We start from the raw sequence: 20,806 nt of genomic DNA, 5'->3' as shown, positions 1-20,806 counted from the left end.
ATGGCTGAGTTGTGTTCAGCAGTTCTTTGCACTTTCTTCATACTTCACTTTTTTGTTATTATGCTGCTCAGTTATTTTTGTACTAAATCCTCTAGATTTAGATCTCGTGTACTGTTATTGTGTCCTAATAAATGCATAAATCACCTCTGTTTTAACAACTAAAGTCTCATTGTTTCTGAAATGTATAAAGGTGGGATAGAAAGTGAGTATCCTCTTCTAATGGAAAATAAGGTCTCTTAACTCATGTCATTTTAGTTATATCAAGGTAGCCTTGGAGCCCTTTGTACTCTGAATAATTGCACAGAAAATAGTGCACTGCTGGGGCACTGTGTCCTGACTGACCTCCAGAAGATCTCACACATGAATAAAGTCATAGGGGATTTGTGCCATGATTCTTTGCTGGTATCTCTTTTTTGAAAGGGAAAGTTCAATGGATAAGGACTTGCTGGAAGCAGGGTTCTGTTTGAGCCATGTATTCAGGGTATGATTCTGCCAGTCTCCTGAACTCTGGTGATTTGCTTGAAGGGAGAAGGAAATACATCTGATTCCTTGATGGGACAGCTTAGAAGAATGCAATGAAAAAATTCTCAATGAAAAACACAGTGGTGTTTTGCTCCCTCTTTAAGTTCTCTCTAGGAAACAACTGAATAATCCCTCATTTAATTAAGAGTTAAAAAAAAACCCTGATGAATGTCTGTGTGCTGTTTCTGCTTCTCTAATCCCCACTTGGCTGCAGCTTCTTAAGATAGGCATTGAACCAGCATGAGCTGTTCCTGAAAAAGCTGTTCCAATATTACGTTCCTGAAATCTGTGTAGCAGCATCAAAAATCTGTCAGCACACAGAAAATAGCAATTTAAGTGTATTCTTTGCATTCTATTATGAGATAGCTTTCCACAAAACTTTCCTTTGCTGCTTCCATATTTTCAAAAATCTTTACAAAAATTATTCAATATATTTAAATATATTGTATTTGTTTAGTTGATTTTTGTTCACACTTCTCAGGAATCTAAAACAGCTCTGTGACCACAACATGGCAGCAGAGCTATTCTTTCCTTTTCTCTTGGTCTTAGGTTTTTTTAATAACTCCCAAGTTAATGCTCATTATTAATCCCTGGCTACTATTGATCACTTTCAGCCATCTAGGCCTGACTCCTAATAACACATTACATGTTTTCAGTAATGCTTCATCCTAAAGGTTCTTCAGATCCCTGGAGGGAATACTAAATCCCAGTCTTCCTCTACCAGACTTCCCTTCAGTTTAAATACAGTCTTTGTGGCCTTTCCAGTTATCTGAAACATTCCTGTCTTAGACAAGGAGTGAAAAAAGAGAGAGAAGAGTCTGAAACACAAGTCTGACCTAGGAATATGTGTTTGGAGAGGCCACAGTCACCTGAGAGCGTGGAGAATGTGCTGTGCACAAAGAGACTCCATAGCTCATAAGAACCATGTTTATCCCTGTGTGTGCATGGCAGTGCTGTGCATAAATGAAACCAGCCTTTCTGATCCTCTCCTCAGCTATTCCTGAAGCTCCCTGCTGTGAACATTAAAAATCATCTTGTCTTACCCACCCAAGTTTATTCCCAGTCAGACTGTAATGCTCATTTATTAATCCATTTGACTTCTAATGAACCAACTCTTTCCAAACCAGTGTTTATTCCTCTAATGTGTTTCTCTAGGATAGTTTTCACAGCCTCTAGCTGAAGCTCTTCTAGTATTCTCAAATAATCTGCACATATCCTGGGCTACTTTAATTGCTCTTCTCTTTACTGTTTGGATTTATTATGATTCTCTGGGAAAGGCCAGACAATTTGTATTAAAGTTCATTTTATTTGTTACTCCATTTTTAAAACAATGTGCCAGTTAAAGAAATAAAAAAGCATTGAAACCATAATTCTTGTGTCTCTTTCTCTCAGTAGTAGTATCTGTGAGGATTTTTTCTCTCTCCTTTTACGGAATCATGTAAATGTTTTTGTGCTGCTGTCTTGGAGAAGGAATGTTGCAGCTCCATCAGTGCTGTCTGGTGCTGAGGAGCTTCACAGCTAAGGATCCATCCAGGCAGTGTTATCTCCCTTGGCCCATCCTCTGGTTTCCAAGCAGGCAGACATGTTTCTTGATGCCAGAGTCTATGCAACAAAATTCCCCTTTCCTCATGCTTTACATCCAGTGGCAAGCTTGGCTTATTTAGGCTAAGTGGGTTTTCCCATATTGTGTGTTGTTCCAAAAATCTGGGCTTGAAGTCTTTGTAGGAAAGTGAACATGCAGATTTTGGAAGGGATTCAAATTTGGGCCTTCCTGAAAGCTGCTGCCTCTACAGTGCTTCTTTTTGCAACATATTGGTGATTTTCAGAAGCTTGTTTATTGTTGGGCTTGGATCAAGATAGGGAACTTTCTGGTAGCATGACTGAGACAGAGTGTCCTGCTGTTGGGTCACACCCCTTTTCTGGTCTGTGCTTTCTGTCACTCTGCACTGCTGACCTAGGCTGGCTGCTCCTTTTATTTCAGCATTGCACCTTAATAGCTGGTACAACAGTGGGAATGCTGAGTACAGGTGAAGGCACCTGAAGGAGTACTGTTCTTGCAGAATTGATTCATGGGGATGTTCACCTTGAAGTAAGCATGCAGAGCACCCTTCAGGGGGTCTCACTTGTGACAGACCTGCAGAAATGTTTCTCTATGAAGAAAGAAGCAAGATTTATACTGCCATCTATGTCTTTTAGCAGGGACTGCTTGTTTTAGCAGAACATTGACTGTGTCTAGTGCAAAGGCACAGTTAGAGGTCACTCAGTCAAAGAGAAGCAGCCCAGACCTTCACTACTGCCCCTGTCATATAGAGAGCTCAGAGTCACTCTTTATGCTTTGGAAAATAAAATATTCTGTTCCACTCTAGTGCATAAGATAAAAATGGGTGTAGATGTCTTGTGCTTTCTTCTTTCTTCTACAATCATCTGTCTTCTCATATGAATGATAGTATAAGTGGTGACTTGAATTAGCATGTTTTAAACTTCTTTTAGGAGCAGTTGCAGGTGGTTTTTAGGAGGCTCACTTGCGTGTGACTTTTTGGCTTTGTGAATTACAGTTTGATCCACTGCTCACATACTGTTAACCTTTATGAATCATTTGCATTGTTGAAGCTTCAGATAATGGTGCAGAGCCAAAGGAACTGTTCAAACATAAAGTACATTTGAGTCCCGTAGCCAAATCATGAACTCCAGCAGTTACTGTGCTGAACAATCTCAGTGTTTGATATTCAGCATATGTATGCTTGAAGTGGGTGAGTGTTCAGGTAAATCAGAATGGCCCAGGGTGGGCCTCTGCCATACTTGGAAGCCAAAGAGCAATAAAACTGCTCAGTTTTGAATTATGTAAGGTGATGGTCTGGATTTTCATTTCCAGAGACAAACAGTTGCTGAAAGTGTTCTTTTAAGTGCCCATTATCATAAAGCAAAATTTTTTTTTCTTCATCACACTGAAAAAAATGTTAGACAACTTTTCCATTTCAGATACAGAGATTCAATTATCAGAAATTTATAAATGCATCAGAAAATGTAAAATGTAAATCAGAAGGGATTTCCTTTCTTGTATTTGTTTTAATCCAGTAGAAGAAAAGCAGGACAATTGGGGACTTCTTATCCAGGGCCATTTCAGACTATAACTAAGAAAATGAAAACACTTTAGTTAGTTGCCCTGCTTTATGTAAGTCAATGGAGTTTGAATCTGGAAGTGCTATAAAGCCAGGAATGTGTTCCTTCTGTTTTACCTGCAGAATTGCTTAGTCAGTTACAATTGCTTAGAGTTGCAATCAATCAGAGCTGTGTATATAAAGCCATCACAAGTAATGATGCATTAGCACAACTCAACTCTCAACTTGATCTGCTCTGCTTATATACCATATTATGCTCTGCTTGCATGAGTAGCATTTAAAGCAGATAATATCTTTTCACTTTTATACAAGTCACAGAGAATATAAAAAGTGTTGAAGACAACAAACACAGAGATTTTCAATATAGTTTTATACATCCTTAAGAATAAATCTTGGCATTAAAATAGAATCTGCTGATGTTATTGATGCACCCTGGAGGAAGAAAGGCAAATCTCTCATGCAAATGGAGTATAAATCATAGAAACTCTGCCAAACTTAAACTTCTGTGGTTAAGGACAGTAGATTGGTGAGTTCAGCCAGCCTGCCCTGATTCATAGCAGCTGAACATGTAGCCAATACATTTCAGTTTCTGCAGTGCTGCCCCATTCACATGAAAGCTGCCAACTCATTTTATGGACACTGTTACACATACTGCTCAAGGCAAAAGGTCTTTTGAATTGCTGTTGTGTGTTGGTGCCAACTTAAAATAGTAAAATAAAAACTAAGCAGATAATCATAGTAACTTCCCCTCCTTCTAACCCTGAAGAAGCCATTAATCCATTACAGAAGTTCTGTCAACCAGCTGTGTCAGGACAGATTTAGTATTCTGAACTTTTGCCTCTGCTTTAGAGTGAGCTTTGCCCTGTGCTTAAGTACTATCAAAGAGAAGGCTTAATTCTGCCAGCTGAATCTGATAATACTCTTGCCAGTATTACTTGTGGTGAAAGCATGAGATTCTTAGTAGATGCAGTATTTATTAGTTCTGTGTCTTCACCTAGTTCTTCAGTCAATTTGCAAACTGCTTTTATGTAATTACCCAGGATAAGGCAGTGTATTGGAACTCTTCCTAAACAGAGACATGTTTTATTGTCACACATTTTTATGGGTTAGGAAAATCAGAACTAATCCACAATCCCCCTGGAAAGCCCCAGATAATTTACAGTTTGTGCCCTTTGTTACTAAATGGCAAAAAAAAAAAAAATCAATGTCTTTGAGAAATTTAGGGGCTAACAATTTGTGGTCTCACATTGCTATCCCAACTAAATTAATTTAACAAAAATTGCTTACCTGTGAAGACCTGGCTATATGTTGTGATCTCCAGCGCCCTTTCAGTGTTTTGTAGCATATTGGTTATTCTTGGAAAAAAGTTATATTTGAGCTGTTTAAAATGGGGCTGGGGATAGTTGTATTTGGTGGATTTGGATAATATATTTGACCATTTTCTTTGACAAATTTGGAAAGCTGAAGGATAAGAAGTACATAAAGTATAAACAAAAAATGTGCTCTCTATGAAAAATACTATTTTAAAGACTTGAAATAAACATGTGGTCTTCCTCCTCTCCCTCAGTTATCTGTTTAGCAAATGCTAATGAAAGTAAAATCTGGTGGAAAAATGTATTTTCTGCAGTATTAGTACTCAAGTGGAAGTCAACAGATATGTAGTTATGCTGAACTCAGGTCAAATAACTTGGAATCATGTTCTCCATGGTAGTCACATATGGTAGGCAGGGAAAGCTATGTAAGCTTTCTTTTGTAGTCATGATTATAAACTGCCTTAAAATGAACAGCCTCTTATTGTTTCCATTGCCACATCTGTAAACAGTCTGTCTACATTGATCAGAATGACAGATGGATCTGCATTTTTAGCTGCAGATGAGTGCTCACTATAAAAACAGCTGTGCTGGTGGGAGAGGTGCTTTCTGTGAGCTGCTGTTAATGTCACTTTTGCCTTTGGAAACTGACCTGGTGGATGTGCAAACAGAACTCATCCTCACTCTTTTGGTACAAAATCAGCAGGATTAGACCAGATCAGCTATTTACTCAGCATCAGTTAACCCAGTGATGTGTGATGGAGTCTTCATGGAAGTACTCTACATGATCATTGCACCACTAGGTCTGGAAATCTAATTGTCTCAGGCAAAGAGGTGATGAGAAGCAGCTGAGAGATCAATCTTATTCAGAAAAAAGCTGCCTTTGCAGAAGGCCATCTTCCCATTGCCAATTTCAGGAGCTCTGGGCTGATTCACACACCTTCAGGGAAGATTCTCATTGCATTTTCTGTGCATGGTTTTTACCAAGAGAAACAGCAGACACTAAAGATTAATGAATTGTGAAGCTCGTTCTGAGCTCCTAATGTCACCATCAGGAATAACTAAGTGTTTCTAGATGTCTTGTAAGAATGAAACTGCAGTGGAATTAGTTTCCAACCCTGTTTGTGTCACCACTTTTTCTCTCTCCACTCTTTCTTCCTCTTGTTTCCTTATTTACCTCACAATGATGCTGTCAGCATTAATTACATAATAGATACTAGGAGTTTTGTGAATTGGAGATGTGGAAAAGACACAAAGCTTTTAAGCACAACCATCTGTTGGTAAAAACCACCTGGCTGTAGTCTGGGTTATCTGTATTTAAACAGGAATTTCCTCTTCAGTCATGAGAATTTGAGTGTCCCACTCTTGAGAAAGTCAAAACATATGGGGGGAACAGCAAATGAAATTAAAGTATTTCCTAAGTGCTCATGGTAACTGTCCCCTTAGCTGATAATTCTGAACCTGTTAAACTTTACTGGAAATAGATTTTGGTCACTATGGTCCTCCTGTTTTGCAGAAATAGGTTTTGTAAGTCCACCTCCAAATATGATTAGAGTTTGTAAAATTGATGACTGATCAACAAAAACTGACTAAAAATAACTACTCCTTTCATATTCTGTTAATATTTCATATTCTGTGGAAGGATTTTGGCTTTGGATGGACAAATACTTCACTAAAAATCACTCATGTACCCAATTATATAAATAACAGTACAGCATTGTACTGATGACTGGGAATGGCAGCTAATTGATGCAAATTGACCTCCCACTTAACATTATCAGCTTTTACTTTCCTGAAAAGCTTCTTATCCATTCCAGCCTGTGCTTTTTCTGTTTCAAACAGTTACTGCCAAACCTTTCCTGACAAGCACTGCCATGGCACACAGAGGTGCTGGCTTTCTCCTGTCCCAAATTCCCCCTAACCCTGTATGATCAGTAGCTACCAAGTGCTCTTCATCAGTTCACACAGGTGATCTTTGAAGTCTTATGAAACAAAGTACCTGTCAATTAAGAACAATAATTTCATGCCCTTTTCCTCCAATATTTTATGTAAATCACTCTTAGGGTAAAATGGGGTTAAAAACAAACACCTCATGATGGCTTACATAATATTCTGCAAATAGTGAATGTCTATGGTTTCATCTCAGACTTCATAAGGAATAGGAAGAATTGTTTTTTCTTTCTGGATCTGGTTCTACTATTTGCATAGTGAAAAAGTGTTTTAAATAATTCACTCTTATTTCATGGTTATTTCTGTTGACCCCAACGAAAGTGGCAGGCATGACTTTGGGCCAAAAATGCTACTTTGTGGTCCCACTGATGATTTTTTTTTTCCATTTTTCTTTCTCTATTTTGGACTCTGGAAAATTAGTTTTCTGGCAGAAGATATCAGACACACTAAGTGATCCATCGTGTTTTTGTGGGAATGGCAGCTATGGTAATAGCTCTGTGGGTTTCTGATGCTACAAGGGTTGCTACAAGCAACATGAGTTGCTTTTATTCTCATTGCTGAGACATCCTCCATGAGACTGCAACTACCAGCACATGTGGCTTTATTTTAACCACTGGTGTAGTCAGATTCTGTTAAACTTCATCAGAAAAGACTTATGGCCACCATAGTGTTTTTAAGTAATTTTCAAGAATAAAGGGTAAACCAACAGAATTCTCTCTTACCTCTGGTCCTTCTGAGAACAACCATGTCAAAAGTCTTCCTAGAGAAACTGGAATGGAAAGGTTGATGGCTGCTTGAATTGATCCCAGTGTGTCAACCCTCAGGTGATCTGAAGTTTGGGAACATGGTGTACTTAGAAATGTGTGTAGGGTAGAGGTGAATGAGAGGGGGGAAATGGTAGGTACAGTGGTCTTGGGTTGGTTTAAGTTGTCAGGAAGAAGAACAGAAAGAAAAAATAAGGACAGAAAAAAAGAAAGGTTTCCTTATTTCACATTTCATTGAGCTTTAGATTTAATGGAACACTGCAAGAACAGGGAGAGATGTGAGAATGAAAAAGGTGATATCTTAGTTTTTTAATCCCCTTTTGCTTGCACCCTGCAGAGAATTCCCAATGATGCTGCCCTTGCAGCTTTTTTATATGATCAATCATACTGATTCTCATTTACTTTTATGTGGCTTAAGGGAATTTAAGGTTCTTGTACAGCACCAATTAATAGTAACTGAGTTTGTGCTTGTGTAATCAAAATTTTTCTCTAAGATGACATTTATTCCTGTGAGGAAGGAGGATAAAGCTAAACTGGAGATTTTATGGGATACTGACAACTGGGATTTCATGAAGTGCCAATGATCCTGTGGCTGTTCTTTTCAGCTATAAGTTTTTAAAGATAGAGTAATTTAATACTTAATAAAATCTGGGGAATCATTAAATCTGAGGAAAGTTAAAGCAGTGGTTTATTTCAGTAAGAAAGACTAGCACTCTGTTTGGATTCATTTAACTTTAGCACTGCTGCATACAGCAGCTTACTGAAAGCAAAAACCTTCCCCCAGTTGCTTTGTAAAGCAAAGTCACAGTTTTGTACAGGAGCCAGATTAGTTCAGTTCCTGGATCTGTCTGTCATGACATAACAAGATCTTACCAAGCTGGACTTTTCTGAGGCTTCCCCCTCATAAATCTGCTTTATGAGAGAGAAGTTGTGATTTATAGTTGCTCTCAGACACTTTAATTCACATTAGGTAAAGAGGCCATGAACAACATAGCCAAGAGAAATCAATTAGCCCATAGGCAAGTCAGCAAGATCAGTATTTGTTAGGAGAGAGTGTGTGCTAAGTAAACACTGCTAATCTTCTAAACCTAATCATTGCATGCTCCATTCAAGAGAGAGATTTTTGTGGCTCATAGTGTTGCTGGTGTTATTGCCAAGGAACCTGCACTGGGCAATCATGGGTGTGAGAGGAACAACTTGCCCTTTCATTTCATTAAGAAGAGATAAGATACAAATATGTACCTAGCCAAAGTGTCTGGTGGTTTGGGAAGCTTATATTAGGGAAGAAATGTAATAGCTTACCTGAAGTGACCTAGTCTCATTTGCATCTCCCACACTTTATCTGGATCAGTGCAGTCAATATACATCAGGGACAAATCAATGTGTGAGCAGTGCAGGCAGTGTTCTTACTGGTACCACTCATTACATGAGGAATATTTTGTGTAGTCAGGTGCCAAAGACTGAAATGACATCAGGAGCATGTGATGTGTGGGATGTCTTTTTAAAACAGAGTGAAGGGAAAAAAATCTATCTTCTTAAGATTTTTGTGTAATAAGCTCTATATCAGTTAACATTGGTATGTACTATTAGTACAAAAATAAATTAAAAAAAATTCCTTTTATCAGTGATGCAAAACAAAAAGCATACCCTGTATATGCTTGCAGAAAAATTACCTATTCATACCATGCTAACATATTATTATATTTTACCTTTGAGGCTTATTTTTTTAAAGGAAAGCAAAATAAAACACTAACTTTAAAGGCCAAGAATTTAATCACTAAACCTAGATAAGAGTCTCTTGGCAATTTTACCAAGTCATAAAAATATCTAAGGTTGAAAAAGCAATTGATTTGCTTAATGGTTCTTTGTGGTATAATAAAAAAAACAACAATTCTTGAAGTAAGTATTACTGGGCTAATCTGAGTGGCTAACCTACAGCTCCAAAATCTTGTGTATTCCATAAGAAAGGCCTTGCTTCAAAGGGTCTTTATTGTAAATAAAGGTAAATGGGCAGGAGATGCTGTCAGATGAGAGCCCTTTTAAAAGCTTTATTATTTGTACATTTTCACACAATGTTTCTGCTCTCCTCAAAAGCTGTATACCAAAATCTGCATATTGCTAAAACCTCTTGTTTTCTGCAGTGAGAAGAGGGATGTCCCAGATCCATTTCCAAGCAGGAGATGATGGTAACTTCTCAGGGCTCCTCCCCTTGCTCAGCTTGAGGACATAGAGCATCCCTGCAGGGATTCCATCATCCCAGCCTTAGCAGTTCCTGTGGGAGCTCTCTTCCTCCCGTGGTTGGGGTTGGTTCAGTAGCCTGGTTACTGACATCTGTGACATGGCAGCTGCACCCTCTCTTCAAGTCATCTGTGACTCAGGGTGCAACCTGGCCACTCCATCACTGAATTGGTCTATATACAGATAGGTGTTGCAGAGTTAAGAGGAAATAAGTCCCTTCATACAAGTTTAAATACAGTTGTGTGCTTGTTTCTTTCCATACTAACATGGGTGTTTTAAAGATAAACTTCAACTGCCAGATCAATGTTATTCACACATTCTGATACAAGATACAGAAGTCATGCACTTCATTGTGAAATCTGTGCTGTGATGCTCTGGGACTCACTGCAATCAACATGAGCTGTGATATCTCACAAATTGCTGTGCCAGAGAAACTCATTCCTCAGCTGAGCTGAACAAAAGATCTACTTTTAATGTGTTATGCTACAAAGGGAACGGGACTTAAAGTGTTGAATTTTGGAAACTATTTTTATATTGTTACATTTATAATGAACTGGGACTCTGATTCAAACTTTGCCTCTGTGTTAATAATGGGGAGCCCTTATAGAAATACCATACTTGCAGACTAGCAATCTTTGAAAGTTTATTCCATGGATAATTCTAATTGATTTCCCATTTCTACTGTTAGAACTGATGTATATCTACCAGTGCTGTAGAGATGTAGAATACATCTTAGTATTTCTTTTCAATTTGCATTCTCTTACAGTTGTATTACTGTAACAGAATATGAATTGAAAAGAAATACTAAGAAGTATTTTCAGTTTCTGTTTTGTTGTGCTACAATGTGACTTGCTGCATTTTTCACTGCAATAATTGGATATATTGCAGATAGACATACACATAAATAAGGACAGTTTATCTGCTTTGAGCTCTGGCATGGCAGAACGACTTAACTACCATTGTAGATCACTTTTCATTGTAACATCTAAACTTAAGGCAGCAATAAAATAAGGATGAACATGTATTTTCCTGACTGCCATGATTTAGAGAAGGTTTCTGAGCTCAGGTTGTAACAGCCAGCAAAGTTTTGAATTTTAAGGGTAGATGGTTGTTTAGAATATTTGTTATATTTTTAAAACTCGTACTGCTTAATGAAGCCTGAAACCACCCAGAGTGGAAGGCAGAAGAGAAAGAAGAAAGGTGAAGCTTTTTCTGGAAAGGAAGTAAGATATTAGCAGTTTTTAAAAATTTGGCACTGTTTTCACTGGAGTTCTGTTAGGCTTTTGCTGGAGTCTCCAGTATCACACAAGAAACAGTTGCTCACTATTATATCATCTGCCTCTTTGTGTTCAGTCCATAGAGCATATGGAGTTTGTCTGTTGAAAAGAAGTCTAGGCTTGTGGTGGAGGGATAAAATAGGCATAAAGCAATTTTCACATGAGAGAGAGTATCCTTAAGGACACTCTGGCTTCTGCTGCAGTTCTGCAGCTTCCCTCATGATGTCAGAGCATTAAGTGGAGAGATGCCCTTGCTCAGTAATAGCAGTAAGAGACACATTACAACCCATGTCACCTTCATGAGGGTCTCCCACTTGGTACTGCTTTCCTACTTTCTGACACATGCTAGAAGCCTCTAAAGGTCTGTTTTATTTCTCAAGTGTGGTTTTGGCCTGAAAGGGATGGGGAGCCTCATGACCTTCACCTTCTTTTCTAGCTCAAGCCAGAGAACATTTTGCTTCTCTTTCCTGTTACTTTCCCATGTATTCTGTAAATGATTAAGAGAATCAAATGTATCACTTTTGCCAATTTTAACAGAAAGGAAATTACACTGGAGAAGAAATTCTTTCAAAAGTGTAAATTTACTTTCTATGCAGCTTTTTATTCTTGCAAAGGGAGGCAATCACTTATCTTGCCTAACCTTAAAACCTGCTTGGTCAGGAGTCTGCAGATTTGGGAGCCACTGTGGGTCAAGGAGCTGGGAGACAGCCAGAGGAATGTAAATACTTTGTGGTGTGATAAACAGCAAAATCATGTTAAAACCCACAAGGCAAAAAAACCCCAAACAAAAAACCCAAAACAACCAAAAACAAACAAAACCCCACAAAAACAATAACAACAATTAAAAAAAACCCCAAAAAACAAAAAACAAAAACAAAACAAAAAACCCTAACAATTTTCATTCATTTTATGCTGTCACTAAATCCACTGGAAACCTTATTGGTGTGGCTTGTCAGTGGCAGGACAGCTGCCAGTGCTGTAGCCTGATGTGTGTGTGGGTAACTATGGCTCTTGGCAGTGGCTGAAAATTGTTTTTCGATGTCTTTCACAATTTTTGTGGTTAGATGTGTACATGAGGACCCATTACACCTATAGAAGTGAGGAGGCAACTACTTATCTCCAGGATGGGAGGGCATATGTGTGTGACCCACTGCCACAGAACTTAGCAAAGCACATCTGCACCCAGTCAGTGATTGATTCCAGTGTGCAAAACTGCACAAGGATAGTGTTCATCCTTAAAGCAAGGGCATTGTTGGTCCATGAAAGTGTAAAGAGTTACTGCAAATACCTTGTAATTAATTTCCTGCAAAAGACAGTAATGGCTCAAAGGAGCCCTTGCAGGCTATAAGGTAAATAAACTGAGTGTTAATAGCTCCCAGGTAGGTCTGCTTAGCACCACTCAGAGTGTATTTTTCAGGAAAGGTTCCATGTGGCTGTCACCATTTAATAGTTCCTGATGGCAGGAAGAAGATTTGATCTGAAAGACCTTGGAGTATGAATGTGAAAGACTTTTGTGTGCGTGTGTTTCTCTTTTTGTTTTAAAGGATATATTCTTTCCTTCAATTTGAAGTCATTTTAAGACCAAGAAAATAGAACATTATAGGGAAAGAAAATGCTTAAATTAGGACAAATGAAAATGTTTTTAGAGACCCAGCATATTTCAGGTTAAGATGTGAGTGCATAATAAAGGAGAAAGCATTTTAATGATCTGTTGATCAAACATTCAGAGTCCAAGGCTGTGTACTTTTCAGTGTGTACAGGGGCAGAATTTGACCTACTCCTGTACCATCTCCTTCCTCCTTATATAGCTGGTAGAAGGGCATAGGGTCACAGCAGTCACTGGTTGCTTCCTGTTAAGGAAGAAAATTCCTAGAAAGGTGCTGTGATTTCTTCCTCAGCCTGTGTCCTGGATGATCCCTTCTGGTGAGCAGCTGTCATGATGACTGCACCTCACAGCCCTGTAAAATTAATGGGAAATCATCACAGAATTATTTTCAGGTTTCTAATACACTTATCAATGTTGATATAAGAGGTTGTTTATTTTCTCTTTTGAAGAATTTACATCTATGCTTCAAACTACCTTGCTCGAGTGTTTTGCTGGTGCCATCAAGTGGCAAAATGTTGGATTGCAAAACTTCCACAGCACCCAAATTGACACAAATACCTCTTGAACAGCACCAATGAGGAAAATGATCCCTGACAGGCCTCCTCCAAAAATACATATATATAAATATGTATGAGAAAAATGGACTGAAATACATATGGGGTCATGAATACTTCAGTTACTTCAGTTTTATCTGGATTCTAACAAGTAGCAGGGCTAATATTTTGAGTATTACTAGTTATAAATATAGGCAACCAACCATAAAGCAAACTCAGAGATCCATGTTGAAGAGCTGCTTGAACTGAAGTGGCCCAAAGCTGTATTCTGAATTTCCTTCCCAACTGTGTTTGTCCTTTGTTACTAGATAATCCATTTTTACAGAACTTTAAATCATAGCTGCACTTCATATCATTAAAGTAGAATGAATATTCAGTTTGCTGCTATATTCACTAACTTCACAATGTGATCAACTGAAAATTTAAACTTACTGTTCACCATTCATACACATATCCCCTTTTTTTTTTTTTTTTTGCCAGCTGAGTGACATCATGGTGTTATTCAGTAGGAGGGCCTCTGTGCAAAGAAAACACATACATTTATAAAAATCCAAATAAATTGGTATGGTTTTGTCTTGGTTTCTCAGGGGACTGCTAATATCAAAACTCACAGATGCTGCCAGTGTGGAAATAATCCTGTGTTTCAAAACCTACATCATGCAGGGCTGGATTTTGAGAAGTGCTGAGCATCCATGCCTGACTTTAAAGTTCCTGAATATGCTGAGCATTTCCCCCTGTGAAAGCCTGGCTCTTACAGTTCCTTACCACACACACCTAGGGCTCAACAGGAGCTATGAAAATGCCCCAAATAGGTACAGGCTCCAACTTTTTACCCTAAAACAAGTTATTTCTACACTCTGAGAATCACTTTCAGCTCCTTCTGATTCCAAAGTGCTCACAGAATCCAAATTGCATGGTGCTTTTCACTGACAAGAATCTGAAAACAGCTCCACACTGTGGGGAAAAAAAAAAACAAAAAAAACAAACAAAACAAAACCAACAACAGAGAGCAAATGGGAGTGTGAAAACGGTGGAAATGCAGGTGGAAAGATCAGCCATAATCAGTAAGATTTTCCTGGCATTAGAAGAAGCCTTACAGTTTAATTAATTCTCACTGTGGATACTTCCTGAAGTCTTATTTACAAATTCTATTATAAGCACATTTATTTAGGTTTCTTATACTTTCACCACTGAAATTTGTGCCAGTATTCTCAGAGGCACAAACACAAAAAGACTTCATTTGAATCTTGCCCACTTCAGCTTTTTACTCTGTAATTATTTACACAAGACTAAGATTTTAATTAATGTCTAGCCTGTCTCCCTGGTATATTTTGAGATCAGTGAAACTGTTGCTATTTGGGTTACTGTAGCTTTGTTGCTTGCCTGTTTTCTGTGTTTTACAGAAACTTAGCATGAATGAAAGGCTGCTCTGCCCCAGAGCAGCACCTTCAGCACTTGTGTATGCTTTGAACAACTCTCCTGCAGTAACATTTTACTCTGAGAGTTAGCTCCAAAACAAACAGCAAATTAATGACATTAAAATAGGTTTATAAGGTAGCTTGCTAACCTTTTCTCCCTTTCTGATTGTTACATTGGTTTTCTGAGATGGGTCCTGTAGTTGCTGTGACTCATCTACTTTCTCATGCAGCCGTGTTCTATTCAGGATTGGTGACTTCATGTGTGTGTTTACAGTAGCAGAAAATGTAATTTATTATCTGTGTTGCAATACAGATTTTCATGTTCACAGAGAAAAGGATGTTACAACCTTGCTATGTGCATTTAAAGTTCCTGTTTCAGAGTTGGGTCTAACATAGTTGTTATCTGAAAGGTGCTTTGCTGTTGCATTGCCTAATTTTTCCTTTCTCTGGGTATCCTGTTTAGCTAACGTGATTCTTTCCTAGATTTCCATTAAAATTTAGACCAGGTCTATAATTCAGTAAACATCCAAACTTATTAATAGTTAAAAGAGTGCAGATGGAAATGCACCAAATTCCTGCAATGCAAGGAATAACACAAAAATCTGCCTCAGGCCAGATATGTAAGTGGGAGGCATCAAGACACAGTTTGACAAGTGGGATAACCCAATAATATCAAAGTATTCTGACTGGAATTCAGATGTTGGATAGGAGACATTACAAATAATGAAAGAATTTATCAATAGTAGTAAACCAGAAGGCTGCCAAAAATATGGAAATTAAGACCTGATTTTGCTAGCAATAGAGATAAAATTTCACATGAAAGAACATTGGAGGACTTGAGGCTCACTCTGTAATCTGTTATGTATGGAAAAAATACAAATTCAGATTTAAAAAATAATAAATTGTCATTAATGCCAAGCACCATGGAAGTTCAGCTTTCCAGACCTTTAAAAATTGCAGGAATTCTACCATATCCTGCCCTCCAGCTAATAGTATAATTGAGCCTGTAAAATACAGTAAAAACACATTGGTTCCTGAAACTTCTTGATTACATATTGATGATTACCAAAGCCAAATGCGAGCTTCCTTTAATTTTAAATTTTAATTTAAAAGTTTATTTCAGTAATTATAGGTCAGACTGTAATCTAGGAAAAAAAAAAAAAAAGGTTTAAAACAGGAGTAGATACCATGATAAATATCGGTGATTGATTTGTGAAATATGCTCATTTTTTCCAAATTAGAAATGCAATATATGTGTTCATTTTATTCTTTATGAAAACTATTTCAGGAGATATTGAATGCTAAAGCCACCGAGTAATTTATTTTAGCAGTCCTCTTCTCAGCTGTAATGAACATATTTCCTGGGGATCTGACAGACTATTGCACAAAGTAGAAGATGCTCTGTTTCATCAAAGCAAAAACAAAAAAGTGTTTTGCCAGAAAAACATAACCATGAGAAAATGCTTTCAGTAACAGTAAATTAATATAAAATTCTTCTAATGGAATAATATTCCTTTACAAGTACTTTTGAGAGAATTGGACAAGCAAGAAATTTGAAATTGAGTTCTGCCTCATTCTGGTAAGTGTCAACAAGAAACCATGGTAGCTTTTACTACTGCTACTGGTTATTTGTACCAGGTGACAAAATAAAACAAACATAAAAACAAAATTAAAGGAAGCAGATTAAAGAGGTGTGATACTACTGCTTTGTGTTAATGATGAACAGAAGCTGGAAATAAGCTTTCAAGTATGAGCAGGAAGTTTGGACTTGCACAGAAGTCTCACTTGGTCAATTCAGTTTCACTGTAAAGTTCCAGTCCCACTCTGAAAAGGATATTAAACCCATGATACTTTTAATAGAAAGTTAATTGCCATGGTTTTTGTCTCCACATCTGTGCTTAGGGGAAATGCTTCAGTCCACCTTTCACTTGAACAAATTTGTGTTTCAATGCTGGTTCATCAGTTGTTTGTGAAGAGAGGAGCTGCATTGGGTCAGTATAAACCCCTGAGCTCTCCAGAACTTAATGTAGGCATTTATATCTAAACAAGTTGCCTGTGCTTTGAGCTGCTCTCTTGTGCAAGACCAAAGCACCAGGGCTTTTACTTTCTATCAGAGGAAGCTTTGGTTCACAGTGACAAAGAGTCTTCTCAAAAAAACACCATCAACTTATTAGATGACAAAATTCACTCTGCTATCCACACACTGTGACAAGACTCCTTTTGACTAAAAACCAATGGCTCCTGAAGAAGGCTGAGACCTTTTTTTACCTCCTTACATTTTGAGTTGTACTTTTAGGACTTCTGTGTTGCTCTGCACTTAATGATCTGCTAGCTTTTGGGTATGGACCTTACAATGGGAAGAAGAGACTGAGAAAAATCTCAAGGAGAAAGGACCAATTTATAGTCATCTATAGTACATGTTTGCTATCCTGACTTTGGCAAAGCTTTGATAAAAAGGATATTTTAAACAAGTTCTCTTCTTCTCTGGCATATGTTAGTAAAATGCAAAAGATTTTGCTTTGCCTTATTAAAACAGGGAACTAATGTGAAAATATTTGAAATATGTTATTCTACCAGGATGTCTGGGAGTTTCAGCCATATGTTTTTGAAGAAAAATAAGTTGATATAGCATATTCAAATGGAAAAGCCTAAACTAATTCTATCATGCTGGCAGTTTATAGAGTATTGGGTATGTCTGCTATGGTATCTATATGAACAATATGGGAATCATACTGATGACTCAGATTCATGTACAACTGGCTTGCAATGAGAAAAATGTTCTGAGTTGTTGATCCATAATCTGCAAGTGGGCAAGAAACCGAAATCAGGCTTTGCTTTCAGCAGACCTGCTGTGGTTCTCTAATGCAATGCAGTTCTGAGTCCACATTGTTCAAAACCCCAGTGGAATTTCCTTTCTATCCAGCTTTCTTAGCCTTTCTCAGAAATTTATTTCTCGCTGCCAGAAATACAGATGGAGCCTGTGACTAGTAGATTTTTTGTCCCTGCCTGTTGCACATATAGGGAGGTACCATGTTTCATGGTTTTTGCAACTCCATGCCAGCAGCTGCCCACTGAGGCAGGGATCTATGCCTTCAATTTCATCAGTCTCCTAGCATTCAACCATCATCCATAGAATCAGATCATGATTTGACTGCACTCAGCTTCAAATCCACAGGGCACATACAGACTTAAACCCATCTGCAGTCTTACCCAGCATACCAGCACCAGGACCACTGATTCACAATAATCCACACTCCCTCTTCAAAAGGGTTCTGAACATGTATGTCCCATATCCCTGCACTAGTCCAAAACCTCCAAGGGCCAGGTGCTCTCTGGACACAGTCCAATGATGCAGAGGGGCCCACACTGTCTGTCCAGTTCTGTTCCCTGGCAAACTGGCCCAATTCCTTGGCAGAAGACTCCAAAGGGATTTTAGCTCACTGACCAAAGTCACAAGTCCTTATTGATCCAGGGGAAATCACACACAAAGGAAATCAGTACTTTCCAGGATGACATCTCTCCAAAGCAGGAGCCACACATTTCAGCCCCAGAACTTCCAGAAATCCTTGGTGAAGAGAATGATTTATCTAACTGGGAGGCTTTGCTGAGGAAAAGAATCCAGTGGGAGGAAGTAGGAAGGTATAGGAAAATGTTACATGATTATTTTGAAAAATGATACCTAAGTAAAAAATGATTTCTAAATGTAACAAATATTGTGCTTACAGAACCCTAAAATAAAGAAATAATATTGCATCACAGGAGACATTATTTGGAGATCAGCCCCTCTCTTCCCAACCTTCATTGTCTATCTCTTTGGAAGAAAAGCATTAATAAGAAACTGTGTAAGGCTGAACTGTGAACTAAGTTCACCTTCTTATTCAGTGCACTGCACTGTCACTATGCATTGGTTTGTGTTCTGGTGGTATTTGACCTCACAGCAAGAGGGTCTTGGGAATCTTCTGGAGTAGTACATGGGATAAGGCAGCTGGTGCTGTCAGCAGGTGTTGAACTGTTTTATGGGGTGAAAGGATGTTAGAGCACACCTGGGACCTGGGATCCAAGACACACCTAGGTCATGTGCAGTTTTACCTCTCCTGGATAAAGCAATAAATACAGCCACAAACCAAGTTTGTTACAGAAAATTCACTTGGGAAGAATTGAGTGAAGTCATGTGGATGTTGGTTCAATTCTTGACAAATTGGCTGAGCCTAGTGGATTTCAAGTAAGGCAGGCAGCACAGCAGCAAGACTTCTGTGAAGTGCCAATTTTTATTCCTATTCTTGGAGATGCCAATATTCTTTGCTAAGGTCTTGTGTGGGATGTTCACACCATCCTTCAAAGCAGCTGGAGCTGGCCACCACTGGTGGAGTCTGATTCTGGTTAGTTGGCTTGCTGGATGTTTTTGCCTTCCTATGTTTGGCAGACATGGTGATAGATTTTGATCTGTTTTACTTTCTTCTGCTGACCTTTTATTTTCTCTCAATGTGTTTTTTGTTTGGCTTGAACTGGTATCAAAATAAATGGATGCATTTGAAGAGTGCTCTTTCTGTTGTTTTTTTTTCACCAGTGAGAGCAGAACTAGCTGGAGGTCCTACTTTTCTTGAAAAAGCAGTGTGAAAAAAGCTGGGATCATGTATTTTGGCAGGTGATAATACATAAATAGCTTTTCTGAATGCCTATTAAATGCACTATTGTAGTAATAATAACCAGTCGAGCCAGTAATTGGTTTATTATGATTTTGAACCACAGATTTGTTTTTAACCTGGATGGCTTGGCCATCATATTAAAGTGAACTAAGCTTTAATGTTTGTGCCATGTGCAAGTGATACAGCTGTATCCGTGATTTCCAGAGTTCACAAGTTTAATATATTCTGAAAAGAAATAATTTCAGTATGTCTTTTTCATGCTCCATCTTACTCTAGAGCTGAATGTTTGGAAAGGCTCAGCAGAATATTTTCCTTCATTTCATTAATTACTCAGCTGTTGAAAAATGTCTGTTATTTCCTTCCAAAAACAGACTGTGGAAGAATTAGAATTGTGGTTTTAAGATAAAATGGGAATAAACTACCTCAGCTGTTATTATAGAATGTATGCTGACTGGGAGAAAAAGGCTGGCTCCATCTTCTTTTGCAACCTCCCTTCAGGTGTTTGTGCATGTTGATGAGATCCTCCCTGAGGCTTTTCTTCTCCAGGTTGCACAGTTCCTGCTCAGCCTTTCATCATATGAGAAATGTTCTAGACCCTTAGTTAGCTTAGTGGCCTTTCACTGGACTTGCTCCACAGCTCCATCTCCTTTGTTCTGGGGAGTCCTGAACTGGACACAGTACTCCAGATTTGGCCCCATAGTGCTGAGTAGAGTGGAAGGACCACTTCCCTCAAACTGCCGTCTGCTCCTCCTCATGCACTCCTGGATACTGTTTGCCTTCCTTCTAGTAAAGGCAGTTTGTTGGCCCTGTCCAACTTGGTGTCCACCAGCACCCCCAGTCCTTTCTGCAAAGCTGCTTTTCCATGTGCTGGTCCTCCTGGCAGCATGGGGCTCTTCCTCCTTACATGAATACTTTTACCTTTGTTGAAATGCATGAGTTGCTGAATTGCACTCAGAACTGAACTCAGTTGTTGAATTGAACTCAGTCCATTTCTCCAGCCTGTTCAGATCCCTTTGGTTGGTTGGCATCATGACCCTCACAATTTTCTCTCATCAGCTAACTTGCTGAGGATCCACCCTGCCCCATCACCCAGATAATTATGACAACATTGAGCAGTTCTGTCCCCCAGTATTGATTCCTGGGGTACATTGCTCATTATTGGTCTCCAATTTGACCTTGTAGCACTGATTGTCACCCTCTGGGCCCAGCAGTTCAGCCAGTTTTCATTCTCATTCAGGCCATAATTCATCATCTGTGTATGGATCTTATGGGGAACAGTGTCAAAAGCCTGACTTAAGTCAACAATATCCATTGTCCTGACCATGTCTGTCATTTCATTGTAGAATATCATCAGGTTGATGCTACTTTTACTTTTCCATGGTGAGTCCATGCTCCTGGTCAT

General features: G+C 38.5%; 1 protein-coding gene across 1 annotated transcript; it reads right to left on the bottom strand.

Annotated features, from left to right (window-relative positions):
* Nucleotides 1-1,861: 1,861 nt before the first annotated feature.
* SPMIP4 (sperm microtubule inner protein 4) lies at nt 1,862-20,806 on the bottom strand. The gene is given in 12 exon segments (XM_056482858.1): nt 1,862-1,930; nt 1,932-2,106; nt 2,260-2,307; nt 2,560-2,672; nt 4,577-4,707; nt 4,929-5,021; nt 5,024-5,102; nt 6,243-6,262; nt 7,624-7,777; nt 7,779-7,812; nt 8,908-8,936; nt 20,600-20,806. Coding segments are annotated over 12 exon segments (1,152 nt in total).

This window comes from Oenanthe melanoleuca, chromosome 2 (assembly GCF_029582105.1).
Source record: "Oenanthe melanoleuca isolate GR-GAL-2019-014 chromosome 2, OMel1.0, whole genome shotgun sequence".
Taxonomy (NCBI): Eukaryota; Metazoa; Chordata; class Aves; order Passeriformes; family Muscicapidae; genus Oenanthe; species Oenanthe melanoleuca.
Note: the sequence above shows the minus strand (reverse complement) of the source record. Positions and strands in the feature narration are given on the sequence as shown.